Source organism: Vanellus vanellus (assembly GCF_965231255.1).
Source record: "Vanellus vanellus genome assembly, chromosome: 5".
Taxonomy (NCBI): Eukaryota; Metazoa; Chordata; class Aves; order Charadriiformes; family Charadriidae; genus Vanellus; species Vanellus vanellus.
This window is the reverse complement of record NC_138910.1, coordinates 28,858,076-28,878,601: the sequence shown is the minus strand read 5'-3', so window position 1 is coordinate 28,878,601 and position 20,526 is coordinate 28,858,076. Positions and strand designations below refer to the sequence as shown.

At 39.4% G+C, this 20,526-nt stretch overlaps 1 protein-coding gene across 43 annotated transcripts in view; it reads right to left on the bottom strand.

Moving 5' to 3' along the window:
• Positions 1-20,526, bottom strand: part of ABI2 (abl interactor 2) — a gene marked incomplete at its 5' end in the record, with an annotated part of 67,261 nt that continues 46,735 nt past the window's right edge. For 5 of the 43 annotated variants that reach the window (XM_082484576.1, XM_082484571.1, XM_082484593.1 and 2 more), the window contains 6 exons: positions 1-346; positions 5,583-5,756; positions 11,858-12,016; positions 13,961-14,143; positions 15,098-15,222; positions 17,185-17,282. In XM_082484576.1, the coding sequence (XP_082340702.1) occupies positions 171-346; positions 5,583-5,756; positions 11,858-12,016; positions 13,961-14,143; positions 15,098-15,222; positions 17,185-17,282 (915 nt within the window). In that variant the 3' untranslated portion in view covers positions 1-170. Of the gene's footprint in view, positions 347-5,582; positions 5,757-6,081; positions 6,169-11,857; positions 12,017-13,960; positions 14,144-15,097; positions 15,223-16,285; positions 16,433-17,184; positions 17,283-20,526 lie in introns of all 43 variants that reach the window. The other 38 variants (XM_082484602.1, XM_082484601.1, XM_082484579.1 and 35 more) reach the window with 23 other exon arrangements.

Genomic DNA, 20,526 nt, shown 5'->3' with positions numbered 1-20,526 from the left:
ATCATCACTATTGTTTTATAATGACAAAAAAAAAAAAAGAAAAAAAAAGAGTGGTTGTTACAATTATCCTTCATTCAGTTATACTGGATGGGGCCCCAGAGGCTGGTGGAGATCTGGGAAACCCTGACAGCTCCTGCAACAGGAGATGCAGTGGTTCTGTCCTCTAGTCTTCACTCTGAGTAATGCATGATTGACTCCACGTAGTTCCCTGGGAAGAGCCCTGTCACTCCATTCATGACCCCCTCATACCAGCCGTCATCATTTTTCTTGATTACATAAATGATGGCACCTTCCTGAAACGAGAGCTCATCTTCTTTGTCCTTCGTGTAGTCATAGATCGCCACCACTAGGAAAGAACAGAGCATGACTGTTAGGAAATGTACAGGGAGGAGGAGGAAAACCAACCTACCTCACACAAAAGTTCTCCACATTCAAGGCAATCTCAGAGAACTGCACTGCCTCACCTCCATATGTGCAGAATGACCTGCTGAGAGGGGCAGTTTCTTCCAACCCCTTTTATAAGAGCTCATGATTTCAAGCACATGAGCCAGGACTACTTTAACTCTTCTATTCTTACTATTTCCAGACCCACCAGAGGAAAGGTCTACAAACATATGATAAACTTTTAGTGTGGAATGATACAAGGAGATGTATGGCTATGACCAGTCAGACCTACTCCAAGATTCATCGATAAGGTATCCGTGCAAAACCAGATCTCTGCACAACTAACAGTCAGCAGGAAAACATGGAAGAGGGAAAAGCAGTAAGAACTCTCTTCATATCACAGTAAGAATAAGCCAAGGCTAATGTTCCAGACTCCATCTACCTTAGCTACCTTCACATTTAAATCTGTAAAATGCGTATGTGCAGTCCCAGTAGCTAGAAGTCACTCCCAGGGTATACAATACCAATGGGAGTGAATCCCAGCTAGGAGATACGAAGAAGAAAGGCGGTTCGATGAAACAAAATGTATGCCTACTGTATCAGGACAGTTTTCTTACAGCTGCAGAATATTTTATTGAAGGCATGAAAGCTGTTAGGAAAGTCAAAGAAATCGGACAAAGCACTGGCAAATACCAAAGACAGCACTGTCCTGAAATGGCAGAAAAGAGACATCATCTTGGTATGTTTTTCCATTCTCAGTCCTATCATTATGTGTTCCATACAAAAAAATTAGCTATGCTGGACTCTGAATACTTTAATAAATAACTTCAGTCACTGCTTTGAGCACTTGGCAATGAAACATGCAGTGCTGCCACTGAAACAAAACGCATATTGGACAGGGATCCTAAAATCTGGTACTGGGGATAGACGGGAAGGTTAAACCAAAGCAAGGAGAAAAAAAAAAATAACAGCATGCGTTCAAGCAGTGTCCAAGAGCCCTACTAAACTCATTCTTTTAAAATGAAAAGAGCTCATTTGCTTTTGAGGGAGCAAAGGAATCAAGACAAATATTTGCTAGGGAAACCTCGACCCTGAAGAGATTATAAAGTAAAATATACAAATCAATCCCAGTGGAGAATCAGAGCATGTACAGAAATATCTTTTTTTAAATAAATCTCCCAAACAAATTTGTATCATTTGACCAGAGCGTATTTAAAAAACACATGTTGCTGTCTCTACACTTAGGCCAGCACAGTTGTTGAGTAACTCATTCATCTAGTCTCAGACATGTCATTCTAAGGAAACAAAACACAAATGGAGAAATGAGTAAATTTTTTAGCTTGAAAAGCAGAAGTGACTATATGAACACATAATACATTTAATTAAAGTCCATCAAAATTCCTTTTTAACTGCCTTCTGTACGTGTACATTTCTTCCTACAGTCACTGTGCTGCTGTTCTTCATTCTCTTGACAATAATAATCCAAGGATCACAGTAACTTCCAATTCTTTCCTTTCTCATTTTTGAGTGTACTCTAGTTCCCTCTGATACCAAATGTATTCATTATTTCATGATCACAAGTAGGAAACTCTTCCCTAAGTTTGTGATGAAAATTTGCTTCTTGTTAAGCCTCTTATTACCTGAAGCCTGGTTTTATTTTTATATCACCATCTCTTCCTCCTGCACGTTACTTTTGTACTGGCAACGTTCCTCTCTCTAAAAGACTGTTTAATCCTTCTGTCTGTAGTCCCACCAGTTCAAGCTGTGAGCTTGTCACATACCACGAGTTACGAGTTACCATGAGGCCAGTATTGCAAAAAAGGCTCCAGATGAGACAGGAAGCAGCAATACTGAGTCAGGAGGTGGCATCCTTCCCTGCAAAACGGAGCCAGGACCTCTTTTAGTTTCTAACTGAACGTGTTTCAATGCAGATATGAAAAACAGAATTACTCACTTAGGTTGATATTCTTCCAATCAGCAATCTTTGGTTCTTCAACAATTACAGAAGAGTTTGGCTGAACTCTGTTACATCAAACTGACCACAAATGTAGGCCAGACTGATTATCCAACTGAAATCTGTCAGCTGTGACCACACAATTTCTCTGTGTGGTATGAGGGCAACTTTTCCTTCGGGATACCCATTTCTGTTCATCTGATTTGCAAAGTTGGGACATTTTCTTACCTTTTCATGCCACGCACCCAGACACAGAGCTCAATGGAAAATTGCAGTGTGCTTTCCTGGATGTTGCTTTTTGGCTGTTGCTATTACAGCCATGTGGTAGTGTCCTCAAGTTCAACATCCCCAGTAACTGTATCCTACCTAAGAGTTTCTCCATCTGTTCAAAATGGATCTGCTATTCACTTCCTTCCTCAGCTGTAGGTTAGCGCATGTCTTAATGTTAAATACACCTCCCACAATGCATGACCCCTTTACAGAACAGAATCATACTGAATCCCATCTCAATATATAGCAACCCACTGTATTTGACACCTCCTTGGTGTCCCAGCTTCTACATTCTCACTTTTTCAAAGGTTATCTACACTAATCCTATCAGAAGTGCTTTCATATGAACTGAAATAAGTGAACAGTCATACCAAAAGAACAAGCACAAACCCTAGGAATTGCCACTCTACTTACTGGAGCTAATAGCGTTTGAACACCCATCTCCTTCTATGAGTTTTGTCTGCTTTGAATCATGTGGCACTGAATATTATTTATAGGAACTTAAGGAGTTGCCATAGGAATAATTATTTTGCAGAAGATAAAGCCTTATTAGTTCACAGCAGGATAAGGATACACATTCTTTGAGTATGAAAGTCCTCTTTTAGCATGGGGCTTTTCATTAACTTTAAAGCTTGTTTGCTACAAATAAATCACATCCAAGCACTTCTCTCCCAACTGCAGCAAAGCAGTCAAATCTCAAGACATGGGCTAAATATAAGTAGAGCTACTCATATAACTAAAACAGAATCCACCCCTATGTCAATTATCTCATTTTTTCTAGTATCCTAAAACTACTATTTAGCAGTTCTTCATACATTGTAAGCACTTTACTTTTTTTTAATTACTTCAATGAGTGTTTCTAAGAACAGACCAACCTTTGAGATGTTTTAGTCTTCTAGTTTTCAATATACAGATCAAAATTATGCTTTTACATGGGACTCTACATCAATACGAGAAAACATTTGGTTTCCTATACTTTTCTTTTCTGCAGGAAAAATGTTCTGACTAAAAGCCTGACTTTCTCCAGCTTATCTTTGAAAACTGCCTTTACAGTTTTGCTATCCCATGTGATTTTCCCTGTAAATATCAAACTACAAGTGTCTGGACTGCCTGCTGAGATGGAACAGATCTGTGCATATAGGAAGCTATAAATTATTTTAGTTCACAAGCTCACAGAATTCACACAGAAAAGCAGATCAGAACAATATTTCTTCAACTAGAAAGTTGTTTTCCCAGGCCATGCGCCACATGATTTTGTGGCTTCCCTTCCCCACAAACACACACACACACCCTTTGCTTTAGTATGAGAAACTATAAATAGGCAATGTACACCAGGGTCCTCTTTTTTTCTCTTTTGCTCCTAGCTGAAATGCCACTGAGGATTTGCTGAGTGCCAGGTGGCAGGAATAACAGAAACAACAAAGATAGTGATACAGATGTAGAATTAGGCTAAAGAGTGTCTTATGCCTGGAAAAAAACAGAGAAAAATCTTGAGACTCACTCTCCTATCAAAAAATGCCTGCAATCTTCGTCCAGCACAAAATACATCAACCACAATGAAACTGAGCAGATATTGTGCATTCTTAGAACTGCCTGATAAGGAGGAGCTCATTAAGTAATACAGCACATCCAGTATTTGCTGAAATGACCTGTACTGGTCCCAACGCAAAGAAATTTGCCATCCTCCCCCAAAGAAAAAAATGCAACATCAGGAACCCCACTCCAAAACCTGATTTTGTGAAGCCAGGTAACTCATGTCAATAATCAGGAATACCCTCCAAACTGCAAAGAAAGAAGAGTACTTTGTACATGATATCCTTTTTTTCCCTGTCCTCCCTCATGGAAGTAAGCTTCCTTGACAAAAATAAGCTGAAGCAACTTTTAATCAAAGAGCCTGTGCGCATCAACAGAATAATAGTGACACTTGCTGTCAATCAGGGTTGTGGAGAGGTCAACAGATAAAGCAAACCACATAAACACCCTGCAAGACAGCCATTTCAACAAATGGTCTCAGCTTGTCAGCAAAGCCTGGGTACTCCTTGCACTTACACCAACTAACTAGACAGAAGGTAGAGGAATAACAAAAAACCTCCAACATATTCCTCCATCTCCTTCAGGAACAGTAATACTTTCTTTGGGCAGGAGTTGGCAGAAAGTGCCTCTTCCATCTTCCCCCCCCTCAAGTTCTACACTGGGTTTATCTTTGCGGCATTCTTGAATTTTTTTTCCTGATGTAGACTGAATGTGTCTAACCATCACTCAGCTGAGATGCCTGCTTGTTTTGCAACCTTACATTTTGTATCACCCTTCACTAAGAGGTACACGACCCCGTTTCATGCAGAACACCAGGCAGTAGATATTTACATATTTAAGTCCTGCTAAGCCATTTATCTACTCCCTTTATTTTACCTGTAGTTTTACTCCAGCATGTTTCCACACACCTGCTTCAGAACTGGAAGACCTCTAGATGCAGCCACATAGCAATGCCTCAGTCAGTCAGTCCTACACAGACCCAGGGGATTTTAGTTCAGCACGGCCCCATACTGACACAGCATTGCAGCTTCCAGAGCCCCAAACACACATTGCAGCATTTCTCCAGATGCACTCATGTTCAAAGTTCACGTGCAATTGCAGCACCAATTCATTCATTTTTTACCTCATATGAGTTTATTAGGATTAAGCAGACTACTGAAAGGTGAGCCTTAGATAGATTACAGAGGATTTAAAAAATATGTAATCAGCCATCTAATCATTATCTTCCCTTTGTGAAGAAAAGGGTGAAAGAGTCAGACTCAGAATAGTAGCTTAACTTTCATTCTTTAAGTTGCCATTTAGAGGAGCACCTCTACCATTATCCCAAATACTGGCTACGAATGAGTCTAGGCAGACTCTATGTCCAAAGCAGGATGGCAGGAGTTTATGCAAAATGTTGTTACAAACACAACCCTACCATCTCCACTAGCAATAAACCTACCCTTTTCTAAGTAGGTCCTTGGTGCCCAAGGAGGGTCCTCCTCAGCATATGGATCACTGTACTCCACCACAGCTGCTTCTTCCTCTTCATAATCCTCTGGAGGTGGCGGTGGAGGTGGCGATTCATCAAACACTGGCTCATCCACAGGTGGTGGTGGGGGAGGAGTATCTGAAACTGAAAATAAGCAATAGTATAACCATTAAAAAGTCTCTAGAACCATGGTAGCAAGTTGAAGTAATATTCCCTATCCCAATTAGTTGCACTGGGACCAATAGTTAGAACTTGTGGAAATACACTAGAGACAATAACATTCTGAGAAGGAAGAATCAAGTTCCTCCAATAAAATTATTTCCTTTACCCTCCCTTCACAATTTCAGACCAACTTGCACAGGCAGTAGAGGAGGCAGAATTCTGGCTACATACAGACAAATCTTTCATCCACTCAAAAAAAAAGCCACATCCAGTAATAAACCACAGCGTAAGGAAGCAGCAAACTTACTGTTTTCTTGAACTCTGGCCACAAATCCCATTAGTGGTAACTGTGGAGTTACCTGTAGGATGGAGGGGGGAGGAGGAGCAAGGGATGCTGCCACAGAAATTAAAAAGAGAGAGGCATTCAGTTAGAAACATAACAAAGCAGCAAACAGGAAAGTAGACATCATCACCACTCAGACAGTGTAGCAGTCTGCCAAGAAGCTGAGACAAAAAGGCTGACATTCAAAGAAAAATGGCTCAGGTAGTTTAAGCGTATTCCTAATCCTTACTTCAAGGAGATTTCTCTATTTTTAAAATTTTCAACACAGCTCTTTTTCATAAGATTAAGAATCCATGCTGAAGTATTTTTCTGATCTGACTATGAGATTCCTTTAAGTTGAAGTTTATTACTATAGCAATATAGTACTTTATAAATAGCCCTAACTTAGAAATTTAGCATGAGGATTCTGTCCTTATAATCCTCCACCTTTCAGATGAAATTGGTATTTATAGAGGTGACTTCTGTAACAGCATCCATGAATCCTTAATCATGAAAATGGATATAACTAGTTTTCTCCAAAACGTAGGCCAAAAAAACACATCAAATAAGGCAGTTATTTTAGGCGAAACAGAAAAAGATGCTTTTAAGAACTGAGCGTACTTGGAAGACACAGGACTTCTGACATTATTGGTAGAACAAAGCGTACTGTGCTGCTGCTGCTGAACAACAGGGCCTATTCCAGATGTGCTGCCTCGTTTCCTTCCTACCTGATTTCGGAGACCACTGCACTGAACTCTGAACAGCTCTTTTAAAGAATATACCATCAGCCAGTTGCAAATGTTATAACACTGAACTGTGGTTTAAGCCAGGAATGAAAGTTTCAGTTCTCTAGTTAAGATAAAAATCTAGTTAGCTAGTTTTATCTAGTTTTAGTATCACTTTGCAAGAGTAACGCAGTAATATTCTTTAAGCAAGTTACAAGATTATTTTTCAGAAAGCACACCTCAGGAAAAGCACAACTAAATAATTTTCTTGTTAGTAGTGGCATACAAAAACATTTAGTCCTGTCCAAAAGAATGAGGGGAAAAAGGTCTAGACTTCATGTACCAGGACATTTATTTAGCTTGCAGAACAGAACTAAATAAATTTCAAACTTCTTCCAGAGCCAGTAAGAAAAATGCCAGGTATGATGTAGTATTTTTCAGAATTAATTCACATCATCATAGCAAATGAAAAGAACTCCAGGGGCATTTAAAATTCATGTCTCAAAGTTTCTTCTGTTTGCTTATTTCAGTAACTGTTATCTGAAGTGCTTTGTAAGTCTTCTGTCACTCACATTCACCTTCCTTTCACAACCACACACTCCAAACAAAACAAAACTTAAAAAAAATCAGAGCAACCATTCTTTTTGTTGCAAAAATATCCTTGTACCTCCACACAAAGCAAGCTCCATTATCTCACGATTTAATTGATATCTCCTGAGAAAAAATGAAACGCATTTCTAATTACAGCTTCTTTGACTTGAATCATAGAATCATAGAATCAGTGAGGTTGGAAGGGACCTTTAAGATCATCAAGTCCGACCATTAACCTACCCTGATAAAAACACCACCACTTCTAAACCATGTCCCTAAGCACCTCATCTACCCTTTTCTTAAACACCTCCAGGGATGGTGAATCCACCACCTCTCTGGGCAGCCTATTCCAATGTTTAATAACCCTTTCAGTGAAAAAATGCTTCCTAATATCCAATCTAAACCTGCCCTGACATAACTTGAACCCGTTTCCTCTTATCCTATCACTTGTCACCAGGGAGAAGAGGTCAGCTCCCATCTCTCTAAAACCTCCTTTCAGGTAGTTGTAGAGGGTGATAAGGTCTCCCCTCAGCCTCCTCTTCTCCAGGCTAAACAACCCCAGATCCCTCAGTCGTTCCTCATAAGGTTTGTCCTCCAGACCCTTCACCAGCTTTGTAGCCCTTCTCTGGACATGCTCCAACACCTCAATGTCCTTCTTGTAGTGAGGGGCCCAAAACTGAACACAGTACTCGAGGTGAGGCATCACCAGTGCCGAGTACAGGGGGATGATTACTTCCCTAGTCCGGCTCACCACACTGTTCCTGATGCAGGCCAGGATGGTGTTGGCCTTCTTGGCTGCCTGGGCACACTGCTGGCTCATGCTCAGCCGGCTGTCCACCAACACCCCCAGGTCCTTTTCTGCCAGGCAGCCTTCCAGCCACTCCACCCCCAGTCTGTAGCACTGCATGGGGTTGTTGTGACCCAAGTGCAGGACCCGACACTTGGCCTTGTTGAACCTCATACCATTGGCCTCAGCCCATCTGTCCAGCCTGTCCAGATCCCTCTGCAGAGCCAATCTACCCTCAAGCAGATCAACACGCCCCCCTAGTTTAGTGTCGTCTGCGAACTTACTGAGGGTGCATTCGATCCCCTCATCCAGATCATTGATAAACATATTAAAGAGAACGGGCCCCAGCACCGATCCCTGGGGGACACCACTTGTGACTGGACACCAACTGGATTTAACTCCATTTACCACCACTCTCTGGACACGGCCATCCAGCCAGTTTTTTACCCAGCGAAGAGTATACCTGTCCAGGCCATGAGCAGCCAGTTTCTCCAGGAGAATGCTATGGGAAACGGTGTCAAAAGCCTTGCAAAAATCCAGGTAGATAACATCCACAGCTTTTCCCTCGTCCACCAAGTGGGTCACCTTGTCATAGAAGGAGATCAGGTTTGACAGGCATGACCTGCCTTTCACAAACCCATGCTGACTGGGCCTGATCACCCTGTTCTCTTGCATGTACCGTGTGATGGCACTGAGGATGATCTGCTCCATGACCTTCCCAGGCACCGATGTCAGACTGACTGGCCTGTAGTTCCCTGGATCCTCCTTCCGGCCCTTCTGAGAGAATGACGTGACCCCTGAGAGTATTTATTCCTTCAAGTGTAACCACAGTAGCTGGACAACGATTTAGTTTTGCATTTTTTCAAAGCAGGAAAGGGAAGTTGAAGTCCTACTGAAATGCAGTAATATTCATGAATTCAGCATTCTTGTGCAACTATGAAGCCCTTGCCTTTTGAATTATATATACTATAAAAATGTTCGTTTTCAAAATGTTTTCTCTATTCAATGTCATATGTATTCATACAATTCATATCTATTATACGAGACTAGCTTCAGTTTCCTAGGTACCTTCAGTGTACTTTGTTCATGTGCTATATGTGTTTCTTTGAAAGAAATAACGAGGCTTTCCACATAGGGAAATAAATTACTCTAGACAAGCACTCTGAGCAAATACAAAAAATCCCTTAGTTTAGTTTGGGTTGTGTAGTTTAATCAAAATGGTGATGCTAACACTAGCTGACATCATTCCTTGTTTATCTTAACCATTTGGTTTGTGCTTCGCTCTATGCACAGTGCAGGGACTATTACATCACATTGTCTCTATATAATATATAATGAATCTAAGCTAGTTTTGACTTTTAGGAGACAATACAATAAATATTTTATTAATAATTACTTTGTTTATGAAATACATCAGAAGAATCTTATTGTAACTCCACTGTCTCAAAAGATCAGATAAACATCAGCTTAAATGTTCCCTCCCAGCTTCCTTCCATATAGACCACTAGTAGATTCATCTAGCCAGTTGCTATAGATTAATTCAGAGCACCTTCCACTAGATTGCTTCAGCCTGGTAAGAATTTAGCTATACAAATGGTGTGTAGTGCAGACCACCATCTCAATACTTGTCCAGTTTCTCCCACAGGGTTTTTAGCCTGTGCTGAGCTCTACACTGCTTAGATACTGGTATCTAAGGTTGCAAAGTTAACACACTTGTTAGGTGGCATAGCTGGCAAGAGTGGCTTTGAGACACATATGCTGGGATCATTTAGCATCTATCTGCATTTCTTAATTTTTTTTTCAGCTTTTAGAAAGGTCTCACCATGAAGTAGAGAAATTATATTATCTTAGAAGCGGCATTCAAAAGAACAGGGCAAGGCAAGTATCTTTCATCCTCCTGTGAAGTGAATAAACAAAAATGACTATGCCAACACACTAAAAAATGGAAGTGGAAAAAACAGTACTGTTTTATTGCCAAACAGCTTGCAGAGAAGAACAAGCCATAGCTGGCACATTCCTCTGCCTGTTGTAAGGTCTCTTTTTCACCTCTCAAGTTTGCATTTTCTCCCTCTCTTCAGGAATGCTAAGAAGCAATCGTGGCCCCTGTCCTGTCACAACTAACCCTGCTCCTTATAGACACAACAGTCCCTCTGTTCTCAGGGTCTTCATCAATTACGCATGCTTGAGCATCCTCTCCTTTCAAGGTACTAGCCAAAAAAACTTGGTTTGATATAACTGCAAAGCTAATAAATTCTGTAGTCCACTAGGTATATCTGAAAAAAGTCTCTTACTACAACTGCTTATTTATGCTGTATCAAGTATGCCAGTATAATTGAAGTATTTTGTTTGTGATTTACAGCTCAAGTGACTAATCACCACAATCATTATCTTCCTTTTGGGAACACAGACTGAACTGGGGTTATGTAACTTATTTAAAGTCTATTTGGCATCATCTATGATTACCTATGAACAATGCAATGGTAGCTTTCAGAGAATTATCCCTCTCCAAAAGCAGAAATGCACAGCAATTGTCAGAAACTCTCAGGATATACTGAAAATCCTCTTTACCGCAAAGGTAATCCTGAAAGTTTTTTTTATTGCTATTCCCCTTTCCTTCTTGCCTATTCCCCTTCAGCCTTCAATATGCACATAATGTTCTTAACAAATACCACATATTTCAGGCAACTGGGCTGCAATTTAGCCGTATAGCCTCCTCCATTCTGTCCCCAGCAGGACCATCCATTTCCTTCTCAAGTTAAGCACACACATCTCTTTGCAGGGCAGCAAGTGGTAATACTTGAACTTGACCAAATCACTTAAATGCAGATTGCAGCATTTGACCTAATTCCAAGTTCAGTGTGACCAAACACCACCGCCACAACAGCAAAACACAAACACACCATAGTGCTTGCAAGTCTACATTCAATCTTGCTGGTAATATAGCATTTCCTAATGAGGAACCTTCAGTATGTCTCCTACATCTTTCTGTAGCTTTGCCAAAAAAGCAAGTCTCCCTTGCTCTGGTATGAAAACCTTCACGTTGCATCAGAAGCACAGGGAAAAGGACTCCTTAGATGAAAAGCTTCTGTATTTTGCCTGGTACACAGGACACACCACTTCTTGTTAATATCTCATCCTGCTTTTTAAGACAGGTCGCCCATTAAAATAACATCACCTGTGTGGACTTAGCAGATGACACAGCTCCCTTGCACCCCACACCAAACACCACTGATGCCTCTAAAGTGTCTAATGCAATTTCCTGAACTGTCCATTATTCAGAAGGAAAAAGCATATCAGATAAAGACTGATGAATGAAGAATCAGTGTTCTGGTGCAAAAGTCAAATACCCATCCCACACCAAAGTAGATACATGACACGTGGTGTAGTAAAGGACTAAAGCTTGTCTGATAGGGACTGTGAGATCAAAAGTAATTTATTTGGCAACAGAGCCAGTACTGTGTTAAGCTGGTTGCCATAATGGAAGCTGAACTGTCTGTACTTGCACTGCAGCTTTGGCATGGCTACCAGCAACATACTAGAAGTTACCTGAGACTAACTGCAAGTTCTGCAATGGAGACAGAACATAAGATTTCAGAGATCTGAAGGCCACTCCATTCAGCACTGTGTTGAATTCAACGGAGCAGAAAACTTTTCTTACCTGGGTTCTGGTTATAAAACGGTCCCCCGTTCATCTGGTTCTGAAGGCTTGTCTGTGATGTGATCGAAGGAGGACGCCGATATGGCAAAGATCCACCTATTGTTGGGGGTGTGTGTCGAGACACAGGCCTGTTCATGCTGTAGAACTGAACTGGGTGACCTAGGGTAGAAAGAGAATGTATTAGCAAAGAGAAGAATGTTGCCCGCCTTTTTTATATCTACCTTCAGGATTGAAAGGCTTGGAAAGGTTTTGGTTTTTTTAAGACAGTCTGCATCCTAGGAGCAATCAGGCGGTTCAGCTGACAGACTGGCAGGACACTGGATGTCTCAATAGCAACACAAAAAACAACTCTCCCAACTACCTGTACTCAGCTCTGCTCACAAAAGCCAGCATGAAGATACAAAGGTGTCCAAGCTACGTTTCACTGTGGTTGAGGAGACATGCATGCAGGGAAGTAAATAGGGAAACAGAACAAATGACTGTAAAAATTTTTAAAAACCTGCATTGTTCTCCACTATGTTTTGGTTGCTTTGCAAAACTTCACACTCAGTCAGTAAATAAAATGCACATTGCTTGCTGTGTTACTTGCTTCTAAGTGCAAATGCATCAACTAGAGAGTCATGTTCCTCCTGCTTTGTACAGATAGGTACATCTCAAAAAATGCCCTTTTTACAGATGAGGAAGAAGATCAGTTTAGAAGCAATCCACCTAGTATATAGGCTTTTTCACATTTTTCCTAATGCATCTTGCCAATGTGTCTGTCTCCCTGTTACTTAATGCACTGGCAGAAATTGGTGGTGATTGGAGAGAAGGGAGGAGAGAAGAAACAGGGATAAGAGATCCTTAAGGACCAAAAACTACAACCTCATAAACAGTAAACTATACAGTCTCTTCGAATATTTTATTTCAGAGAAGGCATGCAAGCGACACCGCTAATAGCACAGGGAAACAAAAGATTAAAAATACTAAGTAACCTGAAATTTCTCTTTGGGAATTGTGAATAATATTCTAATGGCTATAAATTCACAATCTCTGCTTGATTGTAACTTGTCAAAAATACAGAAGCAATACGACTTAAGTACTGGAATACTGACAGTGCACCAAAAATGAAAAACTGATTGAGGCCTCATAATGACACAGCTCATCTTCTAAACATGAAAGTACTTTAGACACCAGGATCATCTTCTGATACGAAAATTCATCACAGTTTGGAAGCTTCTAGTCATACTCATGGATTCTAGTGTATGTATTTTCTAATTTTATATGAATCACAGAACCTTAAACTAAATACGACTTCAAGAGTGCTTTTGGCATCTGGCAAAATTCTTACTAAGAGAGGCCAACACTAATAAACACACAAACCAGTTCACACTGCTGTGATCAGCCTCCACTATAAAGAACAGTAACAAAGCACTACATATGAATTTGGCTGTCTAAGGATATTTTTACAATGCAGGTGTAACTCCTTATCACAAGCTGACACAGAACAGTGTTACGGTTAGTAAGTACTATATGCTGCAACTTCAGCATATGATAAATGAAAAATGTAGGGTGATTTCCTAAGCATTAAAAAAAGCAAGTTGCAATATACAACATAAGTACCACCTATAAAAAAAAAGGCTTTAGTACTATTCTGCATAATAAAAACTTGTATTTTACCTGACACTGAACACAAAAAACATTGAAAGGAGACTTGTCATTTGAAAGCACTGAAGAGACAAATCATATAAATTATACTTTGCTAGATTCTTTTTTCCATTACTGAAAGAGAATAATCAGACCCAGAACTATCAGTGCTGGTTCTCCTCAAACATAATTATTCTATGAGATTCTCAGTATCCAAACCGCAAGAAAATGGTAATGTAACAAATAATTATATAAATGTAAAAATAATAAAATTAAATGATTGCTGTTTATAAAATTAGCACACCTTGAGTTGTCTACTGTAATCATTACCTTATAGTTAGGTATCGGCAGATATTTTCTAGTTATATTTAAAAAAAACAATTTCTTTTTTAAATCACTATTTCTGAAGTAACTTTGAAAAGCCTTGGATCGTGGTCACATGGGTTCATCTGCCCACCAGCTGGAGCAGACACTCACCTGTAGAGGGTGTGGAAGAAACAGCAGGGGGAGTTGGAGAGGTGAAGCCATCAGCAAGGGGCTGAGCTCCTGCAGCAGCAGCAGCAGCATCTGGGGCAGCGGAGGAAGGGGCAGGAGCAGGAGGAGTGGGGGCAGGAGCAGAGGTAGCAGGAAGGGGAGAAGTGCCAGCCGAGCCAGCAGGGGCTAAGTGAAGAGAGGAGGAAGAGGTGGAGTTAATAAGGAGATATGTTAGCAAGGATTAGAGAAAGCCTGTGACTATTCAGTGTTAGCTATTTATTAGATGCATAGTATTTTAGAATGCACAAGGAGATGAGAGAAAAATGGAGCTGTTACAGAAAGGCTCATTCCTATGGAGACAGTAAATGAGGGTCAAGCGAATCCACTTCTTCTTTCCAGGTCTGAAGCGAACAACCCAGAACTTTTCACTGAAAGCCATTACTTTTGAAAGATGTCTTTATACTTTGTTATTTACACTTGGATCTGTAGCACAGCTGCCTTTAGCTTTTGTACGAATTAGAAAATATACAGAAGAGAAAAGCTAAAAATTTACAGTTCTTTGGTTCAGAAGCATCATGCATTTCATATCACACAGCAGCCCAACTATACACTCGTCTTCACCAAGAGGGCTGAGCAAAGGAAAAAGGAGTACTAATATCACTTCCTGTTTCTGGAAAGATGGGAGGATGACATTGTGTCTTTTTGTGACAACTCAGTTAGGCTTGCATTAATGTACTAAAGATGTACTCTGTGCCTGCCTCTCATTTAATCTAATTTTCTGAAAGCATGCTTCTGTATATCTGCATGAACAGCCAGTGAAAAAACATTTATTTTGGACAAGGGAGAAGTTTCCCCCACACCCACTGAAAAAGGTGGTGTGTCCTACCTAGTCACCTGCAGGCAGCCAGGCAAAAAATTCTGATAAACAAATTAATATATAAAAGAAGCATCAGAGCACATCAGGCACTCCCAGAAAAGATACTCCTTGATTTAAACTCATGCCCCTTTCAAGGCTCACATATTTCTGGAGAGTGAGCTTTGAGACTTCTCTTGGGATCTACTCACGACTGTGTTTAGGAGACTTGCAAATGCTAAAGGTTAATGCTGAGTCAGAAAGAGGAACAGGAAGTTTCCACTTACCTGGATAGACACTGGGAGGAGATGGTGTGGGAACAGCAATAGGAACACCCACACTTCCACTTCCACTGTTCTCTCGACTGCTGCTCCGACTACTTGGGTGGCTTCCTCCACTACTCCCACTGCTGCTGTAAGAAACCAAAATAACCCAGAGTATGAATACGCTGCTGTGCATGCTGAAACATAAGATCCCTCATACAGCACCTTACGAATTCAGAGAAGTAACAGCGAACAAGAGAAAAGAAACAAGGATGATACAAGTCTATATATAAAGCTTAGTTTTCCTGAAACTCTTCACTTCGACTATAACACAATAGGTTTTTCAGTTAGTCTTAGTGAACTTGCCCCAAAATCAAACTCTTCCAGAACCGTATTCCAAAGCACATCATTCAAATATTGTTAAACCCCTACTGAGCAAATACAGACCTTTCTCCTGTAACTTATAAAACACGTAGACACTTTAGACTCTGATTTACACACTTTCACCTGAGACTACTGAAATCTGGAAATTGTAAGATAGTAAAGTAGAAGTCAGATTTTCTTACATTTTAAGTCCATCTGTTTAGCCATCCTCAAGTACTTACGACATTTAAAAAGGAAAAATTTCAAGGGGAGTATTTAGACCTGTCACATCATGAAACTTTTATTATCCTAGAGAAAAGGCTAGTCTTCTGCAGAACCTTTGGTAATACAATTCAGCTTTATTCTGTGTTGGAAGTTTTCAGTGTCCTCAAAATACAATGCTCTATTTCAGCTACTGGATCAATAAACATCAGAGACTGTTCAAACAAAAATGTGAACTATAAGCATATTATGCAGTCCTTCAACATGTAGAAGTCAAGTTGTGTACAAAGTCTTTTCCCAGTTTTGTAAGCGTTTTGTAAAATACTATCATGATCTACCTGCTTGAAAGGCTTCAAAATTTTAGTAAATCATTAAGTACTATAACTAAATGATAGCAATAAAATTAAGGTGACTAAGGAATTAAGTGAACAATCTTAACATTTCTATTTCGCTATTCTGGTTTTATTGCACTGCATACTCATCATGCCAAATGTTGTTCCCAGTCCATATCATGAATTAGCAAGCTTCACTATAGAGGTGCAGATGGATTTGATATTTATCGTAGCATTTTTTGTCCACATGCTTATACAATACTAACCACACTTTGTACAGGACTACACTGAATACCTGTATGTGCGATTCCTCTGATTCACAGAAGCTGTTCTAACAGGGCTCTGTTGTGAGGGAGCCATATTGCGTGTTGGGCTAGGCACGTAGTCATTTGGTACCACTGGAGGACGTACTGGCTCCAATGTACGATATGGAGAGTGACGCCTACATAAGGACAAGCATATTTCAGAAGCAAGTTAAGATAATGCAGACAAAACCAAAGATTTTTCATTCTTTTAAAGATATCTACATACTAATCAGTAATGGGAGCTAAAAAAATGTTTTTCTGTAAGTTTGTAGTATTTGCTTCGTAGAATGAGAAAAAACAATTAAGGACTTTTTTCGTGTACTTCAGTTTTTCTATTATTAAACTCTGTGTTGCACATCCCATTCTTATGTTAAAAATAATCCATATCTTGTTTTAAAATAAAGCACCATGGTCTGTATGTATATACATAACCACATACCAACAAACAGCATGCATCCCAGTTATAACACGTTTTCCTAAGGTCAAAGTCAAGTTCATAGACTTAACAGGAAAGTACTTTTATCACATACAGCACAAATAATTAATGAAAAGTGCCACATGCTAATTTTCCAGTTGTTTAGTAGCACCTGTCAAAGCCACATAGTTAATGACTTTTTACTCTAAAGCTTGTAGTTGTAGTGTTTGGCAATGATAAAAAGGTTCCTGTTGGGAAAGGCCTGCTGTCTTCTGGCAGAAGCATACTAACTGATACATCAAGACATGATCAGTATAAGAGGATGCAGATACAACACCTCTTGACCTTTGTGAATGGTTAAAACAAAACAACGAAACAACAAAAAAAAACCAACCCACCACTACAGGAAAAGAATCTTCCTTTTTTTCCCTTCTGTTCACCAAAGCTGTTTAAACATTAGATAACTGTACTTACCCAATAGTTCCTTTTCCAGACATCGGTGGACTTGGTGGCTTCTGGGTGGGTGGTGTTGTACGAGGCAGCCCACCCATCTTCATATTCTGTGTGCTGACCTGCATAAAAGAACGGGGAGAAAAACAGCCTTCACTAAGCTCAGCTTCCAGGGGAAGAGACACCAAGATGCCTTTAGCAATTAACTCTAAACAGGGGAAGGTTTAAACAAACAAAAAAAAATTGAGAGGCCATGCATTTTATTTGCAATTTCCACTCTGCTGGAAGTCAAGAGTTGCGCTCAAAGGACTCTTTATTACATACGTTTTTTTAAAAATTTCATATGTAAGAAGCAAATTTGCCTTTAGGCTATCACATAAACATTAAATCACATATAATACAGACACTGTATCTAACTCGGTCAAACCTCCCAGTCATCTTTTGAGATAAAGGCAGCTATTTCAGGTTGCACTACTGAATGGTAAATTTGCAAAAATATTTCAATACTCTTTAAAAATACTAAGGTTTATCTAATAGGCCACAATTTAATATAATTCATACAAATATGGAGAAGTCAAAGTAATCTCCAAATATGATCCATTAATGTTTTAATGTTTTCACAGTACAACATAAATTTTTAATACAGTATTTAGTGTAAATATTATTTATGTATATGTAAACAGAGAGAGAAAGCTTTATGGAGAAAAATACAAAGATGTACTTTTTCTCTCCACCAAATCTGTAGCAATTTAATCTCTAAGAACTGATAAGTAAATGGACAGCGAGAAAAATATTTAGCAGTGATGTGATGTAATTGTGGTTGTCCCCTCCCCCTCTTTCAAGTTAAAATACTAATGAAGCGACTTTTAGGTAAAAGAACTTACTCTAACTTCTTTAAAAAAAAATTCATCTGCATTCCTGACTGCTTGATCAGTCTAGGAATCATAAACAATTATAAACAATTGTTACCAGTGTAGGTATTTTGCTTATTTGCATACTGCCAGCCATGCATAATTCTCTCAATGTATGGACCCTTACAGGAAACGGTACACAGTCTTCTTACAAGTCTCTGTTAAACAGCTTTGATTTATGAATGCTCAAACTATTGCTTAGACCAGATATATTCAACAAACCTAAATAAGTAAGTCCCTTTTTTTATTGTTCCTGTCATGGTCCATTTCATATGTTTTGTAAATAAGAAACAGTAAGTCTTCCTACTGCTGGGAGGAAAAGAAAACCAAGCATCGGAAGGGTTTTTTTTGTCAGATTCAAAACCAGATGTTTGGATTTAGTTGTGCAAGAGTACTTTGTAATGTCAATTTAAGACAAAATTCTTTTGCACAGCATTATAAAGTCCTTTAAGCCAACTCTAAGCAACAAGAAATCTAAAGTTAATTCAAGTGAGGGATGAGGTAAGCACTGAACTACAACTACTTGGAAAGGAAAAGGGAAAGTGTAAAATGAAGTATATTTTATTCTATACACGGAACATTAGGAAATACCACAACATCTGATTTTTTTTAAAGTTGCAGCACCCCCTGTATTTCCTCTTTAATGAAAGATGCCTGTTTCACCCACCTTTATTTGAGTTGTCCAAAAAACCCACAAACAAAAATAACCCACCTTAACAAAACACTTGCTGCATTGTCACTTGCTATACTTCAAACCGCCCATTAAGCCTAGTGGGGCAGGTGTTTTGGATGTCTTTAGATGACTGCAAACAGACCAATCTGCGTGTCCCTGAATAGTCTATTTAGGCATTTTAACTGGCTGCACTATTGTTTCTGACTAAATGATGTAACCACTAGCTACCACTTCACAGTTAATATAAAATTCCATATATTTAACCACGAAGAATCTTATTACTTGTGCACAATCATTGCAGGATCCAAAACGAAGTTTTAGGCTTCCACTGGGCTAGAGCTACACGAAAAGAAAGGACAGTAGAGGTGGAGGATGCAGTGACATCACACAGTATACAGTAAGAAGTGGAAATAACACTTGCCTGTCTAACGCAGAACTCCAGTGACTGCTAGTTACTTTCATTAACACCACGAATAAAGATATCCTTGACATAGGATGGGAAGAAAGCTTTAGAAAACATGGCCAAAGAAAAAGCAATCCTTTTTTATCCAAGAAACTGTAGTCACAAAGAAGCTGTCCTTAAGAAAGACTATAGGGAAAGACGGGGAAATACACTGACAGTAAGCTTAGTTTCAGCCTCTCTGAAATGATTTTTCAACATTGAAATCGAAATGTTGAAAGAGCAAGTAATTAAAGTTTACAGGGCTGTCTTCCAGTCTTACAGGATCGATGGCTTTAAGATCAGCTACTGAAGTTAAACAACTCTATCTGAGTAACTTCCCCTTTGACTTATGGCCAAATAATCCAGAAGAGAAAGGAAGAATATAAAATTATTCCAACAGTTCTGATCAAAACGGACAGATCTGTGGAAATAATATCATGCAAGACACTAAAAAATGGTTATGGACTGCCCTGAGGAAAGAAAAAGAAAAATTAAAACTATACAAGTTGTAACTTCAGTTGAGATACAAACACTGTAATATTTCCAACTATCCCCTTCTATGATGACTTCTACTAGGAGGAAAAAAAAAAAAAAGGGAAGCCATTAATGCCCCCCCCCCTTGCAAAACTTTACCCTATTGCCTTTTCCATTTTGCACATCCGGTTGCAATGATAGTTTCCATACACAAATCCTCATCCACACACATCCCTCTTACAAACTTTTAAAATCAAAAGCAGCCACTAGAACTCAAGGTTACATTTGCATTTCCTGTCAAGTTTCAAAAATCCATTTTCTGGAGTGAGTTGGAATTTGTCAGAAGTTGCACTGTTTCTGACGACATTTCCCCTAGCTCTGGACAGCTGCAACTATCCAGATACAACTGGTTTAATTAGAGGCTGAAAGCAGAGGCATGCATCTGTCTGTTGGTGGTTTGTTTGACTGCAGGACCCCACAGATCTGTGGTTGTTTTGTAGCAAAGAGCTTGCAGATTCTTTTAGGAAACTGTGGCAAAACAGAGCCTGCAACTAGAAACACAAAGGAGTATCTCTGGCTTTGCTCACAACTGCCAAAACAGCTAACCACTGTTCTAAAAACAGAAAAAATTAAGAGAGGCAGTAATGATTTGGGCACAAAGTTCAGAAAAAAAAAAAACCAACAGCTGACTGTTCTAAAAGCAGGAAGACAAGCCTGTGAACAGACAAGTAGTGCACAGGGTCTATAAAGAATGCATTCAGGGATTTTTCCAATTTTTTTTGCCTCTTCCCACAGAAGCAAAAAAGTAGAAAATATTACTAACTGAAATTACATGGAGAAACAACAAATAATTCTAGGAAGATATT